This window comes from Struthio camelus, chromosome 2, assembly GCF_040807025.1.
Source record: "Struthio camelus isolate bStrCam1 chromosome 2, bStrCam1.hap1, whole genome shotgun sequence".
NCBI classification, from domain to species: domain Eukaryota; kingdom Metazoa; phylum Chordata; class Aves; order Struthioniformes; family Struthionidae; genus Struthio; species Struthio camelus.
The window spans coordinates 65,294,890-65,315,080 of NC_090943.1; the positions used below are offsets into that span (position 1 = coordinate 65,294,890).

The 20,191-nt window shown below is 38.2% G+C and overlaps 2 protein-coding genes across 8 annotated transcripts in view; one reads left to right on the plus strand and one right to left on the minus strand.

Annotated features, from left to right (window-relative positions):
* Positions 1-10,612, plus strand: part of VWC2 (von Willebrand factor C domain containing 2) — a 244,191-nt gene extending 233,579 nt beyond the window's left edge. For all 4 annotated transcript variants that reach the window (XM_068936111.1, XM_068936113.1, XM_068936114.1 and 1 more), the window contains one exon: positions 6,181-10,612. In XM_068936111.1, coding sequence (XP_068792212.1) covers positions 6,181-6,332 — 152 coding nt within the window. In that variant the 3' untranslated portion in view covers positions 6,333-10,612. The remainder of the gene's footprint in view (positions 1-6,180) is intronic.
* Positions 10,613-11,522: 910 nt separating this feature from the next.
* Positions 11,523-20,191, minus strand: part of ZPBP (zona pellucida binding protein) — a 33,716-nt gene continuing 25,047 nt past the window's right edge. For all 4 annotated transcript variants that reach the window (XM_068936109.1, XM_068936108.1, XM_068936110.1 and 1 more), the window contains one exon: positions 11,523-14,976. In XM_068936109.1, the coding sequence (XP_068792210.1) occupies positions 14,885-14,976 (92 nt within the window). In that variant the 3' untranslated portion in view covers positions 11,523-14,884. The remainder of the gene's footprint in view (positions 14,977-20,191) is intronic.

Genomic DNA, 20,191 nt, shown 5'->3' on the forward strand with positions numbered 1-20,191 from the left:
GTTTGCAGCTCAGATGGGGAAAAGTCATTGGTTTTATCCTATGACATCCAGGTCACAGGGACAGACAGTTTGAAAAGGAAGCAGGAAGCTGGTCTATGTGTCTTTTTTTTTTTTTTTAAATCTGCATTTCATTGGTGTCTCAGGCATCTTAAAAAAAAAAAAAAAAACAACAAAAACGAGAATTCTGGAGGAAGCATAGCAGCATCAGAAAGAAAAAAGATCGGAAAGATGAAATAGAAGGCAGCTCCATCACTTGCATAGTCCTAAAGTTATCAACCAACAGGGTTGTTACTGCTACATATGGAAGACTGTCAAGTAATGGTGCTGCAAAGTGAAAGTTTTCTGTAGCACAAGCACTCTGGGCGTTTCTTTGCATATAAAGAAACAGTTGTTTCTGTAAGTTTTATTATCTGTGATATAATATTGATAGTTTCATGAAAACAAAGAGTTCAGTTTTGTCATTGACAGTCACAACAGCAGATGAAATCTTAGGAATTAAGAGGAAAATAGAGAACAGAGAATATGCTACTGTATAAGTCCACCGTGTTTTTACAGCTTGTGTATGATGCACCGGTCTGGTCCTCACAGCTCAAAAAGGACACAGTAGAACTGGGAGAGGGTTGGAGAAGTCAGCAGGGATGGGGGGAGTAGAGACCTGGACTCCAGTCTGCAGAGAAGGTGATGGGAAGGAGGGCTGATATGATAAAGGTCTAGGAAAAGGCGCGTTATTTCCTCTTCCAGTGCAACAGTTCGGGGGGTATCAAATTTAGGTAGGAGGTGGAAGGTGTCAAGGCAAACAAAAGGAAACTGTTGTACGCTGTGCATGAGCTGTGGACCTTCTCGCCGCCAAGTGTCGTAGCAGTTTACGTGGGTGCAGCAACGTGTCGGAGAGTTTAATCAAAGAAAGATCCATTAAAGAGGAGCCACTTACAAAGTCTCTGATCCTGAAAACGCTGGCAGCTGGGTGTGTATTTTAGGAACCGTTGCTTTGTGCCGGCCCTGTGCCCATACGCTTCCCTGTGCATCTCCTTTTGGCTACTGTCAGATGCAGCTGGACCTCTGATGTGACCTAGCATGGTTATTTCTTATGTAATGTAACGATTCTCATGACCTCCAGGATGAAGTGTGTAGGATCCATCTTTTCATATTGTAATTACTGGAAATCTCTCCATTAAATTAAAGGAAAACAGAAAGGAGATGAGCTAAACATTCAGGTTTTATCATTTGCAAATGCCATAGCGATGAGTGTAATACAAGTGTGCAGGCAGGTAAGCGTGCTGTTAGTTACCTTAAGAGTTACCTGCTTGACTATTGCAAAGAGCTATTAGAAGGGCAGCTATTAGGGAGTTTAGTTTAAAGCCAAAGCTTTTGGCACAAGCCAAAGTAGACTTACATCAAAGAGCTATATTACAGAGCTTGTCCCTGTAGTTCTGGCTGGCTAAAATTTGCCTCTGACTTATTCTCCAGGCGAACGCGTTAACTCGCGCGTGAACAGAGTTCTTCGTCCGTAGTTTGGTTCGATACGTGACAAAACCAGCTGGTTAACGTACGATCTACCAGCTTACTGTGCGTGACTTGTGTTTTTGAACCGCTAGGAACGTGCGCCTATGCAAAAGCAGGGGCAGGCTGCAGAGGAAAACGATGCAGCTGTAAAGTGCAGCTACGGTTTTGTGGAAGGAGAGGAGGAGCAGCAGCTTCGGGTTGCCGAGGTTACAGGTGCTATTGCGTCTGCAGGGGAGCGGCTGGGATGTTCTCTGTTGGTAATTGGTGGCGGCTGTTTTCTTCGGAGATAACAGAATTTGCATTTTTAATTAAATTGTTGCATTTATCAACGGTGAAGCATAAAACATAACTCATGGGAAGCTTTCCACGCTATCAACATAAGGACTTTGACAAAAAAAAGTTGTAATAGTTGTATTTACCCCAATAACGTTTTAAAACTTTTCAAATCTTTAAGCGTTTAAGGGGTGAGAATGCAGTTATAAGGGCTCAAGAATCAACCACCAAATATGCTTTCCTAATTATTAAGATCCCAGTATAAACGCTGTTTTGGAAGCCAGGTTTCACTGCTTCAAACAGGGGAAAACCTAGAGCTGGATCCCAACCTCGTGCTCAGTGCGGGAGCTGAGGATTTTCATCGAACCCGCTGCTCACTGAAACAGCAGAAACTCTGCCTTAGCCCTAGGAAAGAAGTCTCTCTGTTGAGACCAGCATGGTTTGGCTCAAGCAGAGCCTGACAGAGCCAGGGGATGCTTTAGGAAAAACAAACGATGTCGTGGTGGGTTTCAAACTGCGTTTGGAATTGGCACAATATGTCATACTGAATTTTCTGCCAGATTTAAGAGTGATATGGGAAGATCTTCATCTACTGTGAAGACGCGCAGCACCGCTGACTTCCTTAGAGCCGTATCAGTATATGCGATTAGGGATAGGGCCCAGGAGGCTTAATATAGCAGATCAAACAGGCGCAAACAAGCCCCTGCCGCACTGAATCAGTACCAGATGCTGAAGTCGGGCAGACCACCGTTAACAAGCGCTAGCTCAGAAATGAGGCAAACTGCTTTGCAGACCGAGGAGAGGAGATTCACTTTCCACTACTATTGCAACAGGAACGTTTAATGAGAAAATCAAACAGCACTTCGGAGTTAGAGCAGCCCCTATTTATCTCGAAATGTTTTTCATGTCCAAAGTCAGATACCTTTGCAAACTTCTTAAAAACTCATGAAACGTCTTGCCTTTTGTGATGGGAAGCTGCAAATCTTGCTAAATCGATACAAACTGCTCAGTTTGAAGTAAAGCTTCATTCAGCAAATGCCATCGGGGCACCTTATCTATTCTGGACTTGAGGGAGCCTCTCTCTCTCTTACGGGAGAGTAGGAGAATGGCAGTCTTTGAACTAAAAATGGGCTTTTGTGAGCCCGCTCTCCTTCCTGCTCCCAGGGTCTGCCTCAGATCTTTGATTTCTCAGTCTCCCCGCTGTAGGCAGGTGGCGAATCGACGTCGTCTGCCCAAGCGGCAGCTCCCATCTTGGCCCTGCCACCCTCTCCTAGGCAGAGCCGGGGGGCGGCTGCTGGAAGCGCGGGCGCAGCCGGACGCCGGGGCTCCCACCGCTGCTGCGGTACCTGGTGCCTCGGGCAGCCGCAGCCCCCTGGGTCCCCCCCGAGAGCCGCGGGCTGGCTCTTCTCTGGCGTGTGCAGCTGGGTAAGTCCGATTTTTGTGGCTGCTACGGAGGGGAAAGGGAAAAAGGGGGTGGTGAGCAGCCGCTCGGGCTGGAGAGGAGCCCAAAATCCAGCCCTAAAGTTTCCAAACTGAATGAGGCTTGGGGAGGGTGAAGGTCAGATTCTTCCCTCAAAAAGAAGTCTTAGGAATTGGAGAAATGATAAAAGGAGGGCTGTAGAGTTCTTTTCTGTGTTCAGGCACAATATTTAACTGGCATTTATGTGCGTGGAAGCATTGCCGTAACATAGCTAGTCCAGCCTATTCGTTGACGACCTTTCCTGTAACGTTAGCCACAATACAAAACACACAAAGCTTCCTTAAATTTAGCTTCCAGTAGCCCAAAGGAAAATGTAAGGCAGGGATGCCTTGCATTCAAATGATAACATGACTATTGCCAATCTGAGTAACATCTAGGATGCGCAGTTACAACAATAATGGGTGTAAATGCAGAACCCTAAAATAGGTACTCTTCTGCAAAATGGCCATATACAAAAAAAAAATCTAGCTTGCTCAATAACTAACTTTGTTGCTGTCATTTATTTTTGTAGGGTTCCCTTTCCCAAGCAGATGGTTATTTTCCTTCTGTAGATTTACCAACACAATTATTTTCCCCATATTAAAGTGGTTTAAGAGTTTAGGCCTAACTTGTTCTATCTTTACGTTAAATAATTTTCTGATTTAAGGACTAGTCATGTATGGCATTAAGGTACTTCTAAGTGGGAATGGTGGCATATATGGTTACAATCATACTAAATTACATGTGTTGCACTGGTTTCGCTTCATTCCCTGGTTGATTTTTGTAACGAAGCAGAGCATGTAACATTTACTTTCCCGGAATGAAATCTGTCCTGTACATGGGATCAACATGTGCCTTTTAAATAGCATTTATATAAATTTCAAGTGGTCTGTACATCTCATACAAATTCTACGTGGCAAGTAAAATTCCATTTTGAATGTTTTAACACATTATATCACATAGCCTTTTAAGTCAAAGGGCTATTATGGGCCAGTATGCAAAATACTCAGTCATCTGTTTTTTCTGTGAGGGTGAACCCATTTTGGCATGATGGAAAACTGTTAGTAACAACAGGAATACCATATTTAATTGAAAAATAACTAGAATTATATTCTTTAGAATAGAAATCCTTCAAAGTCCCGCTGGGGCTAGTAGAGTTACGAACTTTGCTGTATCTCAGCTGAAAGTTGGCACCAGCTGGAGTGCATCAGGACCCGGGAGAAAATCTCCTCCCCTGCACTCGCTCAAGACCTCGCTCTGGGTTTGTCCAGTCCAGAGATAGTGTGTGTGGACCGAATGAGGAGGCCACAAACAGAGCAGTACCACAGTAACATTAAGCTAGGAAACCAGGTAACTTCACACGAAATGTGCTGCATCAGGCTCTGTATTTTCTGACCATTCTGTGCCCAAAGCCTTCAACAGGCAAGAAGACAGCCAAAACTGCGAAAGAAGGCACATGTTAGAGGTGTTTGTTAGCAGGCAGTTCTGAAACACAATACTGGCTTACGTATTCAGAGAATTAATATTCTAAGAATGTTTCAGACAACTAAATAGTCAGAGAATTAACTTGGTGAACCAAATTTTTGCACATCTTGCAGGTGTTTTCTAGAGGGATAACTCTTTAGCGAGAAGGGCCTTCGTCACTGTCAGCCTGGAACATACTTCTCAAGCTGCTGTGTCAGTGCCCGAAGTGCACGCTCTGATCCAAAGAGAGTACTGTTAAAATTGATTTGTGAACCATTTGGCTTGTGCTTTAGAAAATGCAGCATGCTTCTGCCTTTGGCTTTCATGGAGAGCACTTAAAAAAAAAAAATAAATAAATAAAAGCTTTAGAAGAAGCTATAAGGTGTGGCTTAGTTCTTACAATTGATGACTGGCAATGGGAGATGAACCTCGATCTGTGATTTATTTCCTTGCTTGGCAATCGGGTTGGTAAGCTCTTGCACACCTCCGTTCCGTCAAGAGTTTCAGCTGTATTAGCTCAATACATGCTAGTCTGTACTGTGTGTCCTGCCCTGGGGGATAATAGTACCAAAGTGCTGTTAAATAGCCAGGCTCCACCTGAGAAGCGGAGCTGTGTATTTCATCAATGAAAAGGCCAGGTTCCTCTGAGAAGATGACAGTGTATAAATATGGGATGATTGATAGGGTTTAGTGCTGTTTTACAAATGCCTGTGGATTTTCAAGGCAGAAATAGACTCTTCTTTAACACAGAACTAGAGCTGATGCAGCACTTGCAGCCTTGTGCAGCAGGGAGGTGTGAGGATGTCACCTTTTAAAAGGATCAGATTTGTCATGTGTACGTGCTGCTGGGGGCTTGTTCTGCCTGATCCTTGGAAATGAATTTGTTCTGGTGTACTGTGAAAGAGACTGACTTATATATTGCTGACTTATATAAAATGGAATGTTTCATTTTATACATGGAAAGAGTTTAGACAGAAGAGGCTGGAGCTGTTCAGTTCTAATGGAAACAGAGTATCGTCTCATAAAATGGAAAATAAACTACTCTGATTAGTACGCAAAATACGATGCTTCGATGGGGGGCGGGGGGAGTAATAACCTTTGTAGTCAACTCTCTAGTAGCCTAGAATAGCACTGTTGCATTATCAATTGCAGGATTTTTTCTCACTTAAATCTGTGTTCATCTATGTGGTCAGTTTGTGCCCAGGTGTCTGTCATGGTTGCACGTTTTGCACACTGGACGTACCACACCCTCACTGCTGGAGGGCAGCACAGGCCGTACTGAAATCCTCCAGCCAGAAGAGAAGGCAAGGGTCCCTGTTCTCTTCCCTGCTTTTATGCCTTGTGCGCTATGCTCGCATTTGTTTAACATGCCCAGTGGTACTGACTTTGCATTAGATTTTCAGTGTTTGAGACTAAAACTGTACTGTGCTGGATTATAGTATGCTATGGGTATCACATAATAAACTCTTTCCTTTTTTTAGGCCCGAACTGCTTTGCAGAAACCATTGTCATTCCAGCAGGCCGAGAGGTGAAAACTGATGAATGCACTATATGTCACTGTACTTATGAAGAAGGCACTTGGAGAATTGAACGACAAGCTATGTGCACTAGACATGAATGCAAACAGATATAAGATATCTGCAAATCACAGTACTTTGGGTTTTTTTTATAAAATATCTCAGAGCGGTGAGCACCCTAGATGACCCGGAGAAATCTGAACATGAAGATTTCGGTGAGGAGCAGAGACTAGCATATTGGTATTTTGCTTTTCATAGTAACATAATACTGCAAAGCAAAGAAGTGCATATATTTAAAAAGTCTGGACATAAAGAATACTTGTCTTAATAAATGTGTTTTATTTTCACAGTGAGTACCCTAAATGCACTCTATCAAATAGTCTATGTATTTCTATAATAGCATTATAGAGCTTAAAAATAAATGTTTTATATAGACAAAACAGATTAAATTACTGTATGGTGGCCTGTCCTGTTGTATACATGCACCATAACTAAAACATTACATTTCTGTTCTAGTTTCCTCATATGAGGAGGGTTTTTTTGGTTTGTTCATTTTCTGTTTAGGGGGTCAGGAAAGAACCAGCATATGACAAAACTTTGAAGTTCTCTCTTTTGAAAGTGTGCAGTATATGCTTTCAAAGAATATGTGCTCATTTATTAATATTGCGGTAATGTAAAAGTGGGTCAACTCTTTTTCTGAGTTCTACTGGTGCATATCTGCTGGTCCCCAGCTGAGATAACTCGGAGCAGTGGGCAATATGAAGCTGTTTGCTCATAACCATTGTCATAAAAATGTAATTTGACAAAATCAATTTCTAATACTGAGTTCAGACAACACGTTACAGTGGGACAAATTCCTTGTGATGTGACCAATATAGTGATGCCTAGGTGGTTGAAATGATTGTAACTAACCAAACAGCGTCATTAATGTAATGTGCAACGGATGTGAAGAAGTGTAACTCGGAAGGGCTAGAGCGGCAGAACAAGCATACCCGGATGGGGTTCCACATTACAAATCCTTTGGCAGGAGAGCTGATTTGTAGCTGCGCCATCCCACAGCTGTTGAAAAGAAAGGTTTTGAGCCAGCAGTTTGAATCCATCAAAGGATTTATAGCACCGAACCTGACCCTGAAGACGTGTAAGGTAAAGCACATCTCTCTGCTTCAGTGGTTTACGCCTTTGTCTAGATTTGTGTTGCTTCTAATTTTGTTTATCACCAACTCTTAGACTATATCTGCTTTGAATTTTTATTAAGACAACAATTGAAGAAAACATTTAACCATGGGCTTACCTTTAAGTTTTCACTAGAGGGCAGATTTAAAGAATCAAGGTCTAAAATTAGATTATTGCTACTTATGTTCTCATTTACCCTTTGCTACATGATCCTGTGATGTGACCTGGTTTCTAGGTTTCCATCCATACCAAGTATGAATTTCTGGCCCTTCTGAAGACCATGGGAGTATTGCCACTGACCTGAATGGATCCCAGGTTTCCCCTCAAGTCTGTATTTGGAGTAGGTGTATGCTCATTGCTGGGCATGGTTTTCCACAGTAGTGGAAACTACTTTGGTAGTTGGTTTGGGAGAGGAAGAGGAGCGATAGAATCACATATCAAGGAACCATAACTTGTGCAAGCAATTCTGTGGCAAAGTCATGCATGGCATCAGTCTTTCCCTATGGAGAAAGGGAGATGGGACAGCAGATTCCTGATTTTTGAATAGTTTTATACCACATGAAAATCAAATTATTTCCCTTAAGTTCATGTGCATGTATGTAAATATTGTACTGAAAATGCTGTTCTCCAGTAACTGCAATTACTAACAGAGATACAGGAAGTATTTCACCTGGGAGTCACTCAGCTTGTTGCAGTGAATGGTGATGGCAGAGTGCAGAATTTGTTTTCCTTGGAAGCAGGGAGGGAGGAAGTGTTTCATATCTCACTTGTGTCTAGACCGTAAGCACACCTGCAGATATAAGCATAAATGCTCGATTCTGCCATTTTATAGAGGAGTACCTTGTGCCTTGAAGAGTAGTTATTAACAGAGTGAAATGCTGCTTAGTGGGAGTAAAGGAGGAAGGATTTGGCTAAAAAATGCATTATTTTAAGCATATCTGCTCATTGGTGTACTTGGATAGGATTCATTACTCATATGACATAAGTAGAAAGCTTGTTCCTAAATCAGCAGCACCCATGCTTCAAAAATATGTAGGTTTCTACTTACTGAAATTACTGAAATGAAGTATCTTCACAGCACTGAGAAGGTGCCATGAGTGCTGATATTCTTCCATGAGTATTTTCTTGAGGGAAGTGGATATACCCATGTTAGAAGGGCTGCGCGACATGAGTAAGAGCAGCAAATTTGGACTTGCAGCTTGGCACGGGATTGATGTTTCCAAAAGGCTGGTTAGTGCCTCTGTAGAAGGACATTTCCTGTTTTCAGTGCAGCTATACAACTCTCAGAATTGTGCATCTTTAAATATATGGCCATGTTTAACTTGGAAACTTTGGAAATCTCATCTTTGAGTAGTTGCATTTTGTTTCTCCTTCACTGAAGGCTCTTGTTAAGCTTACACTGTTTCTCTAGGCTTGAATTTCTGTTCTTTTGGGAAGATCTGTCTTTACTGAAGTATTGAGCATTGAGGTTATAGAAGTATTGAGGTTAAATTGTGGTTAAATGCTATTTTTGTATGTGTTTCTAGTGCAGCTTTTATAAACATTTTCTACTGCACATTTTTTCCAGTGGATTTTTCCACTTTTCAGTCCTGGTACCAATGTATTTGTCTCATCCTTCTGTAGTAATAGGTTGGTCCTTTTCCATTTTATCTAGAATGTCATGGGCCAATTCATCTAGACCAATTTATGATCACCCTACTTAATGCGAAGGTCACTGGACCGCATCTGGTCTTCACCTGTAGTGTTTCCACATGAGAGCTCTTTGGCGATCACTGAGATGGGGAAATGGGCTGATTCAGCTTTCTTGGGCAGATTTCACCAGCCTTTCCCTTCCACTGCAACTGATGCACAGTGATGCTATCAGCAACCCCAGCCCAGAGGCAAAGGGACTGAATGACCCCAACTCCAGCAGGTGACTGCACCTAACAGCAAGCTGGCCTTTGGCAATGGAGTTTGGCAAGTTGGAGATGAGATTTGCAGCCTACTACACATTGTCACTTCACATAGACAGAGGTTTAAAATGGAAATTTACCTCTCTTTTGACAGCAGTGGAAAATGAAAATATGGAAATTAAAATTAAAAATAAAAAATTAGACAATATGAATTGTAGTTAGAGATCACTCATCTTCAAACTGATGCAATCTTTTAACCCCTAAGCAAAAAACAGAACCGCTGTGGTGGCCGCTGTGGTATTTATCTACACATTACAATTTGGTCAAGTAACATACCTCTGCCTGTCGAGGGACACCTGCTGTATAACCTTAAAAAATTAGAGAAAATCCATCTGCATAATTTCTAATGAACCAAACTCCAGAGTATTTTGACTGTCATATTGAGATATGTTCATCTGACAGCTCAACAAAATAAAAAAAAAACTTTTAAAGTGAAAATAAACTCTTAATGTGTCTCTAACAGCCAATTTTCCTGTTACTGGACACTATATTTTACATTTTTTATAATGTTAAGCAAGTAAGGTGCACATTAATGAAGTGAAAAACTTATTAGTGGCTTTTGGCTGTTGGGTATATTTTCCAAAAGGGGACACACCTGAAGCCTAGATACTGAGCTGGTTTTTGCTTCCATGTAAACAGTGTTATGTATCCTGTATATGAGAAGTTCAACTTTGCAGGTGGGTCGTGTCTATAAAAACTGAATTTCAAGACATGCTGATAGCTCATGGGTAATTTTGTATTTGAAGGTCTGTTGCCTGGAGAATGAATATTCTTCTCAGAGGTTCTTGTGTAACCTCATTGGCACAAATATGGTATTTCTGCTTCTACTTCACTTGCTTCTACTTATTTCCCAGTTGAAATCACAGCAAAATTAACTGTGGATGTGGTTTGTCCATTTTTGTAGGATTACACTATCTGTGAATTTGGCTTCAAATGTGTAAGTAGGGGCTTGAAGAAACCATACTGTAGATGGTTTCAGGTAACTATAAAATTGCACTGTTACTGTTTGGTAGGAATCCTTAAACTACTCATTTAAACCACAAAAATGGAAGTGCTGATATCCTCTAAATGTTTATGTGAGATTTAAAAAGGAAAAGAGGAAAATAAAGAAAGATTTGAGCCACTGTGAGAGAAAAGTCCAAGCAGTGAAGTATCAGTAAGAGGAAGTGTCCATAAGGGCAATAATGGGAGAAATATGGCAAGGAAAACAGAAGGAGAAACTACTGAACATGTCTAGAAGTGGTAGACAGAGGAGCTGAATATTACAGTAGGAATGTATAAAGAGAAAAAGATTAAAAACAATGATATAAGGGTGTTTCATAAGGAGATTTTCAAAGCATATCTTAAGAAAAAGTAAATGAAAAAGATAATCAGACACAAAATGAAATACAAAAAATTCTGCTTAAACATAAGAATAAAAAGGGTGACTGAACACTGGAACAGCTTGCCCAGAGAGGTTGTGGAGGCTCCATCCTCGGAAATGTTCAAAATCCGACTGGACATCGTCCTGGGCAACCTGTTCCAGCTCACCCACCCTGAGCCAGAGGGGTTGGATTAGATGATCTCCAGGGGTCCCTGCCAACTCCAGCCTTTCTGTGATTCTGTGTAAAATCCAAAAACAGGTTGATATGACATTGATTTAAGGCCTTTAATACAACAAGAAAGAAAATATGATGAAAGGTTCCCTCACTTTGGAAAACTCTCTTCTGTTCTCATGCAGTGTAATATAAAATGTATTTTCATGATTTGTAAAATATTCGATACTGCCTTTTGATGATAATTTTAGTATCTAAACCACGATACTCCTAAAATATGTAGGATGCTCTGAAAAACATGTATTATGTAATAATCTAACACAATCCACCTAAACACTAAATTTATTTCCTTTATCAGATAATTTTCTTCTCAGTCTACGTTACCAGGGGTCTTTTCAAGGAATTTTATAATTTATTCAGTTTTTAGAAGACAGCCACTCCCTCCCAGAGTCACTCTTCCTTTCAAAAATTATTCTCCACCTCACTAAAAAGGTAAATTTTCAGTCTTTTGAAATATCACATTAAACAACTCCCATAGCAGAGGAAAATGAATAAATACGGCCTATATTATGTCTTCCCATTTGATCATTTCTGTCCTTTAAAAAGCAAATATAGGAAGAGTTCAAACCTGTATGTCAATTACCAGTTACAGATGAGTCAAAAGTTTTTATTGTTTACCTCTTGAGGTTATGTGGAAACACTGATATGGAATATTAATTAATCAGTAATAGGAAAAAACATTGACATAATTAGCTACATGAAAGCTGATTTTTAACAACAATAATCCACGCTGAACTTACCAGAAATATTTGTTATGTTGTTCATATTAGGTTCATTTGGGGCTATTAGTTAATAGTAATGCTATTTCTGTAACTCGAACAATTTCCTGCCTTTAAAAAAATACTACTTTTAAGAAATACACAGCCAAAAAAAAAAAGCTATTGTTGCTACAAATACGTAGAATATAGTAACGGAAGAGCAAGTTAGTCTTGCCGAAATAAGTATTTATAATGTTCCTATGGTAAATGTTGAGTTTGCCGCATACATCGGTCAGTAATCTTGATGTCACTTCAGTAGAACGCAAGACGTTAGCCTGCCTCGCGGTTCTTTGACGAAAGGGAAAACTATCATGTAGAAACACTAAGCACCCCAGTTCCAGCAGGATATGCGCCTCTGGTGCCTATTTTGAACAATCTGCAAGGTAGACTTTGCAGGACTCTCTGCCAAAATGGATGCGCTCGATGTTTTTGTATGCACAGGTATTATCTCTTGGCAAAGAGGTGATTTTATGGAAAAAATGGTGAAAAAAGAAATATATATCTGTTCATACACAATGTGGAAAAGTAGCAAACATATACTGCATGTAAGTTGATTGAATGAAAGCCAGCTTAACATGTAATTATCTTTGAGAACAGAAAAACAAGGAAAACTTTTTTTTTCCGTGGTTTTATATGCAAGGAAATGTCTCTCTTCTGGCTCTGTCCATACAAAAGAGAAACCTAAATACGTTAGCAGTGAGAGGCATAAGTCAAATTCAAGTTCAATATCAATGTTTCTTGTACAAATGTTCACTCAGAGCATGTACAAACTGACAAATGAGAATTCTTTTCTTGGATAGGCCAACATAAATCAAGAGTATCTTAGAAACCCAGCTTAATACTGATAACAGATCAGAAATTGTTCCAAGAATTCATAGGCAATAAAATATCTGTATTTGACTACAGTCAGTGAATGACAGAGAAAACATTCGCAAATAATAACGTAAAGTTCTTTTGTTGACAGTAGGCAGGACGGAGCACAAACCTTTATAACGATGCACTTTACTTTTTCCCGTGAGTCTTAATGGGTGCACAAACTTTGTGAATTAAAGTAAATTTCACCTATTGGGAAGACCAAAAAACTGACTTACTCTTTCTGTACTCTGCTTGAATGCATAAATGTATGCATACAAAAGCAAGTCACTATTTTACTGTGTATAATACCCCAGTGAAAGCTAAATCAATTTGTTATTCTTCAAAGTGTAGATACTATGTTATAACTGCCTTTAAGTGATGGGCTGATTTGCTAACCAGAGCTTTCTATTTCTGAAGTGCAACACAAAGGTAAATAGATAAGAATGTCAAAATGTTGCTTAATCTATTTTTCTACTGCTTTAAAAAAAACAAAACTGCATTAATTTCAGAGGATAATTCTGAAATTAATTTGTCATCTATTCTGTATGACACTCCATGTGATTATTGGTATATTTTTACCAACACAAAGTGTATATTTTGTCAAAGGCAATAGTGTGTCCTATGGGTTTTTTTAGCCACTAATAAGTCAAACTAATGCTAACTAATTTAGTGCTATGGTGATTGGCAAATTATGGAGATAGCATATGGGCAGGCAATGCTTCAAACAAACGTAACAGCCCTTCATGTTTGTGGCCTGTTTATTTCTAATTACACATGAAAACAAGGAATAGCTAGCATTTAGTCATTTTATGGATTCCAGTTAAATAGAGATGAATTTCTTAACTGTTAACTATTAAACCTTTCTTTTTTTTTAATACGCTTTTTCCAGCTCTTTTTTTTTTCAAATGGCGTTTGATAAAAATAGCTATTTTATATATTCTGCTAAATAGTTACGTTGTTTATACCAAAGTTCAAGCAATAAACAGTGTCACTGTAGAAAACTAATGACTGTTAACCATTTTTTTCAGATGCCTTACAGTTACATGTTTAATATAGAAATTACTGCTGTTCATTCAAACTGAAAAACCAAGCTAAGATAACAATGCACTTGAAAGTAACTAGCAAGGCTTTCGTTTTTTGCATCCTTCACATCAAAATATAATATATTTGGAGCTTCATTCATATAAACAGTTTATTAGTGGGTTTATTAGTATAGTATCTTTAGGTGATGTACCCTGGTTAAAAACTACTACTTAGAAGTAGTGCAGTATTTCTATTTCTTCCTTTTTTCAGAAAGCAATTGCTGAAGACTTGTGTACGTAAACCTGTGGTCCATATCTGTGCTTCTGAAGGCTGGAAGAACTAAACACCACGAACCCTTTTTTTCACATAAGGCAAATAGTTAACACTGGCCTTCATGACCAGCTCATTTTCATACAACTAAGGGAAAAAGAAAAACTGTAATATTTTATTAAAAACAGTACAGTTTTGATGGGGTATGCTCTGCAAATACCCAAACAGAATTCGAAGCTGGATTCTGTTACTGAATACTAACTTAAATGAGGCTACTAATGAAAGAGAATGAAAAGGAATGCATCAAGGAATTTTTGACAGTCTTACAAATTAAAGAATACAAGTGTTATAATACCAATATAAGTTGTATTTTATGTTAATGTTTTGTTTTCATCAAGTAAAAGCAAGAGAGTGTTATGCTCCACATTTAAGGGTGGAGCAGGTGACTGATTAAAGTGAAATTCTACGTTCTTTGGGAAGAAGTTGCCCATTGGTGATAGGTGATATAATTCATTGTTATACCTATAGTGATATTATAATTCATCGTGGAAGAACATTCAAGATGTTCTTGCACTCGGGGCTAATCTGCAGCATTCATGACTTCTCAGTGTTGGATGCCGACCCTGAGCTGTTTACTGTAATACTCTAAAACCAAAGACTGAGTGGACAGGTAGATGAATACTACAGTGTAGAGTCATTAACAATAGTCCGCGTAGAAAAGAGCTGAGGCCTATAAGCAGAGGACTAAGTAAGGGAGTATATATGCAAAATACCTGTATTTTATTTCCTTTTTGTAATTTAAATAGCTAATGGTCTTCACTGTTATTAACCTACCATGTAATATAAAGGCCTCAAAAATCAAGTAATCCTAAGTGATATGGCCAAGAATATTTTACCGATGTGCTGATGAATAATTATTTCTTAAAAACAAGTGTATTCTATTGATGTAACCAAAATGGACTCTACACAATTAAAAAATGTTTATTAATATTATCGCATTAATATACATCTGAGCTACTACAAGATTGCAAACTCACAACCGTTAACACTTTGTTGCTCCATACATGAAACTGTTGTTGCACGGAAGACAGTGAATTCTGTTACTGGGATTGTATGATCCTGGGCTGCAGACAACTATGGGCCAAAAAAAAAAAAAAGAAAGAAATTTAAATGATTGTGATAAAAGAATTATTTAAATTTGAAATGCTTAAAATACATCTTTATCTATTTGGAAAAAAAAAAACAGATTTTTTTCCAGCATTCTGTTGTTTGATATTGGAAAAAAATGTATATATTTTATATATTATTATTATTACACTGTATTTTTGTCTTCAGCACTTCTCACTGCATCTGCCTACAGGTAATTTTTCCAACAGTGAAATCTGAATATGGTTTATATCTAATGATATTTTAACTAAGCTACTAGAGCTGCTTGTATAAGTAATGCAAGATAAAATAAAGCTGAAATTTAAGTTCTGATATTAAGAAGTACTGCATAAACAATCCATCAGACCAGCAAAAGCTAGTGTTTGACATGCAGAGTGTCTTTAAATGTTTTTTTCCAGTTGGCTCATGTTATGCCATTTGATGAAGTCCATACAGTCATCTGAAGAATGACTTTATTCTTCATCTGTACACAAAAGACTAACTCAGCATTAGGTTCTCGGTAGACAAAAGCAAAATGTGAACTATTTGATTATGCCTATCTTGAATCTTACTTCATTTTGGCAACGGTAGCCTTTCTTTAGGATAGATCTAATTTTAATGATCAGCAGTAGTATTCAGCATGCAAATGTATTTACGACTTTCCTTCCTTTTGCAGAGGAAGGTACCTGCCTAGTTACTGGGTTTTGCCTGGCTTAATAATGACTCCTTAGTCACTACAGCAGAAATTTTCAGCAGGATTTACAATATTTCATCTGCTTTACCTTAGTTTATTGAGGCTGGCAGGACCCACCTGATCCCCACTGGCTCTCACAAGCTTGTCTAGCATTTTTTGCCACTGCTAAGGGTTTTAGGGTTCTTAGGAAATTTAAGAGAGGAGTCCCTTGTAGATGACATTAAAACCTTTTATTAGTAGTATATTATCATAAGCAGATCAAGACGGCTTTACTGGAAAGAGAAAGCTTTACAAATACACATAAGCAGAGGCATTTCCCAGCCTACACATCAATCTGCTTGTGTACCAGAGGAATAATTATACTTTTAATTGAAAATTATAGGCACACGTCTAGTAAATCCTTCAGTATTTTCACTTTATTTAAGTGGATCAAGGTAGACTTTTCGTACAGTTCAACTGTAAGTTGATTGTAAGTTTGTTTCTTACAGTTGCATGATCTGTTTGTTATCTAAGGGAAAGCATGAAAAGGAGAAAGGAATATGAAGTAGGTGACCTGTAGACACTTAGTCAAATCCTCGAAAATGTCTTTAACCAGTAAATATCATTTGTGTCAATCTTTTCCACTGAATGTAAACTCCTACTGGTATACCATCACTCTGAAAGTATAAATACCTTAGAAAAGTAATCTATCTTTACAGCCTATTTTATGTACTAGCCATTTCACACCTCACCAATTTAAACACACGTAGCATTCTAATTTGTTTTCTATCCTATGAGCTAACTGGTGTTGACTCTCTCCTGATTTTTAGGACTGCTTCAATATTGTTTTGAATAATATGTTTCTCTTTGAAGTTTCAAGCTATTACATTTGAAAAATATAATCACCTTACTGGGTGAAAGAACTGAAGAAAATTAAGTTAGAACTATTACATTATCTAGTCCATTAAAAATACCCATAGAAAATGAAGCTATGCAGAATAATAATACAAGACAAAAAAAGCTAAGTCATAAAGCTAATATTGGTTATGTTATTAAGTTATCTCTCCAGAAAAGCCCTACAAAACATAAGAAAATTTGTACCATATTAATGTCATGGCTGCATCCGACCAAAAACCAACTGAAAACAAGGAATATTTTTAAAAGCAGGAGAAAAGGTATATTTAAAGATTTTTTTGATGTGCGACTCAATCAACTAAGTTAAGGAAACTTTACTGACAGATTGTATCTCATGTAGCAGTTATCTAAACATTTTAATTAACTTATCCCTGGAATACTGTGCTTCACTTAACATAAAAGAGGGCTTTAAAAGTAGAAGAACATTAAAATTATGAGAAATTATGTGAAATAATTTCTAAGATGTTGGTTCTCATCAGTTCTGTATATTGAAGACTGCTTTACAGAGGCAGAAGACTAAATGGAATTATTAATCAGTATCAACTCCGCCTCTGGAAGTTATGGCCTCTGCAAAATTACTCGGTAAAGGGTTCTGCCTGAGGCTTATAGGCTGCTATCTGATGAACAAGATTTTGATATGTTTCACCTCTGGATAGTGTTTTGTGCCAGATTTCTCTAAAGATGTGTACCTCACACAGTGACTAGTCAAGTTAACCTGACTGACTGCCTAATTCACAAAGAGATTTAGACTAGAAAATAGAAGCAGAAGATGAGACATTAGCTCAATTCTTAATGCCATTTTAATATAAAAGCAGAGGGGAGAAAAAAAAAACAAATGAGGATATCGTATGATATGAAAGAACGTGAGACCAGATAATGGGGACCAAATGAAAGCAAGTTCCGTTATAGGAAATTTAGACTAGTGGATAATATGGTAAGTGAAAGAGGGTTATCTTTAGCGCACAAATTATGCGATAGCAGTATGAAAGAAATGATGCATTGTGCACCCAGCACTGGGCAATGGCATGGAGGAGTCGGAACTACCAGAACATGACATGAGACTAGATACTATAGAAATAACAGATAAAACGGAACAGGAGTAACTGAACATCCACCTGTTCTGCTGTATGAGAAGTAGATCTGTACATGAATCCTGCGGAAGATATGCATGCTCTGTTTCATCTTTCTCCTTTAGCCTACCTTATAACCTTTTCCACCAGTGGAAAGTTCTGTCTTTTCCTTATTGACACCAGGAGACTATAAACACACAATTCAGCGTTTAATATACTTAAATCAGAAAGTCTGAATACTATCTTTTTCAGTGTTCCAAAACAGAAATGGCGCATGAAAAGGGTAAGACTATCATCTGAAGTCTGCAATAAAACTGTGCTGCCACCCTATGATTGGTGCTAACCTATGACTGGTAAGTTAGAAACGTATTATAAATTTTTCAGAAAAGGAGAAAGGAATCCAGGAAACCACAGATCAGCTGATCAGACTCGAAGGCTATGTAAAGATTTCCTGAATGAACATTTAAGCACATAAAGGTAAGCTGAAAATTATGCAGTTCAATGTGGTTTTATAATAAAGATAAATGTCTACTTAAATTTGAGTCTGATAAGGCAGCACATGCAAATGTAATATATTATGGAAGATTAGGATTAGAACGCAAATCAGAAAAAAAAAAGGACAGTAGTAATGATGCTTAAAGAGGGAACTAAGGGTTAGAGAGGGATTACTCATGAGCTTACTCTTAAGACAGATCTTATATTTGCACTAACAAGGTTATCACAAGAAGTCTCAATGAACTATGCTGATGACACAGAACTGGGAGATGCTGTCAATAAGGACAAGATTTAAACAGGCAGGAAGAAATAAAGAATGAGAAAGGCCTGTATGTTTATTGAAAGAAATCTGTGAGCCCTAAGTCAGAATGAAAAGGGGAAGCAGAGTACTGGTGCCTCAAATGAGAGAAGCTTTTTTTAGGACCAAAATAAAAAGCACTAATGTTGTAAAAAGTAGTGGTAAGAGCTCATCTGAAATACCAGTTAAATTCTAGTCGTCCTTGTGCAAGGGAATTAAACTCAAAATGCAGCATATGAAATGAAGGTGGGGGAATGCAAGCTCTTATGAAAGCAGATTGAAATGACGACTTGTTCAGGTTACAAACTAAGGGAAAAATCTATTTCAGCTAGAGGGCTCTGTATCAGGCTAAATACCTATGAAGTTCCCATGAATAAAGTCACACTGAAAGCTAGATTTCCAATTATGAAACAAGAGTAGTAACAGAAAGCAAACATCCCAAATAGTTTTAAGATGGACCTTAAAACTGTATTAGATGGATACACACAACCCATTTCCTGCAACAGCAAGGGGAACTGCTATTGGATAACCCAAAAAGTTGCTCACTGCCATATTTCCATGGAAATATGTTATCAAAATGTTGCCATGAATAAGGCTATGTTTCAAGAAGGTCCCCTCCTCCCCCCGAAAGGTAATGGGAAAATGTTATTTTCCTTTTATGTAACAGAGCTAGGAATTAAAGCATATCAAAAACTGAATATGAATCCATTTCATATTGCTGAAAAAAAAAAAAAACCAGTCACACTGAGTACTGTTAGCTATACATGTAGCAGTAAAGCTGAACAAGAGGGCTATAAAACATGACAGAAAAAAAAAAGACTGAATTTGAGGTGGTTTAGTACAATTAAGAGAGTATCAGGAGAAGAAAATGTTCAGAGTCTAGGATATATACAAGCTATTGCAAAGATAAAGATGACACAACAAGAAGTAACAGGTATAAACTATATCAAGGGAAATTAAAGATAGACCTCAGGAAAAGGCTTTCCAGTGCTGAGGATGTTGAGTACTGAGTTCCATTTCCTTGGGTGACTATGGAGTCTGTCTTTTTGAGGTTTTTAATATCGTGCAAGATACATCTGTCAGGAATGACTGAAGCTGATATCTTGACTTGAGGTAGAAGGATAGACTAGTTGATTTATAGAGAATGCTTTCGGTATTACTCTCTATGATGTGGTGTTTTGGATTCTGGGAAAGGAAAAGATTAATTTTACCAAGCCATGAGCTATGGAAAAGAGTATGCATTTGAGGATGCTGACAGAATGACATCTACAGCTATGGAAAGTAGGAAGCTGACAAGATTCAGGACTGACTGTTCCAGATCCTCAGGAATTTCAGATCTGAAAGCTTCTTCCCGTACCTGTCAAAGATGCATCTGCTATGATCCCAGCTGAACTGAAATAAATGGTATTTGTAACAGCTTCTTGGGTTGACACTGGTGTGGGACTATGTAAAATTTCTGTCTACTGCTGGGGCAAAGGAGCGTGGCAGGTGAGAAAAAAGTATTAATGTCCACTATTGATGTTAACTCCATCACAGCCAAGAGTAAAGTCCTACTTTAAATTTAAAAGGAATACAAATTAGTTTCGAATGGAGTAAGATTTCAGATTTGCATCTGGAACAGAGGTATGACTTGCTTGTATGAAAAAAAGAAAAGGAAATAAACCCCTAGACCTTTTGTTTATGTTTGGGTTAGCATAATTATCTTAATGAAGTCTGGGAAATATATTTTATTTTAAAAAGAAATTGAGCTAC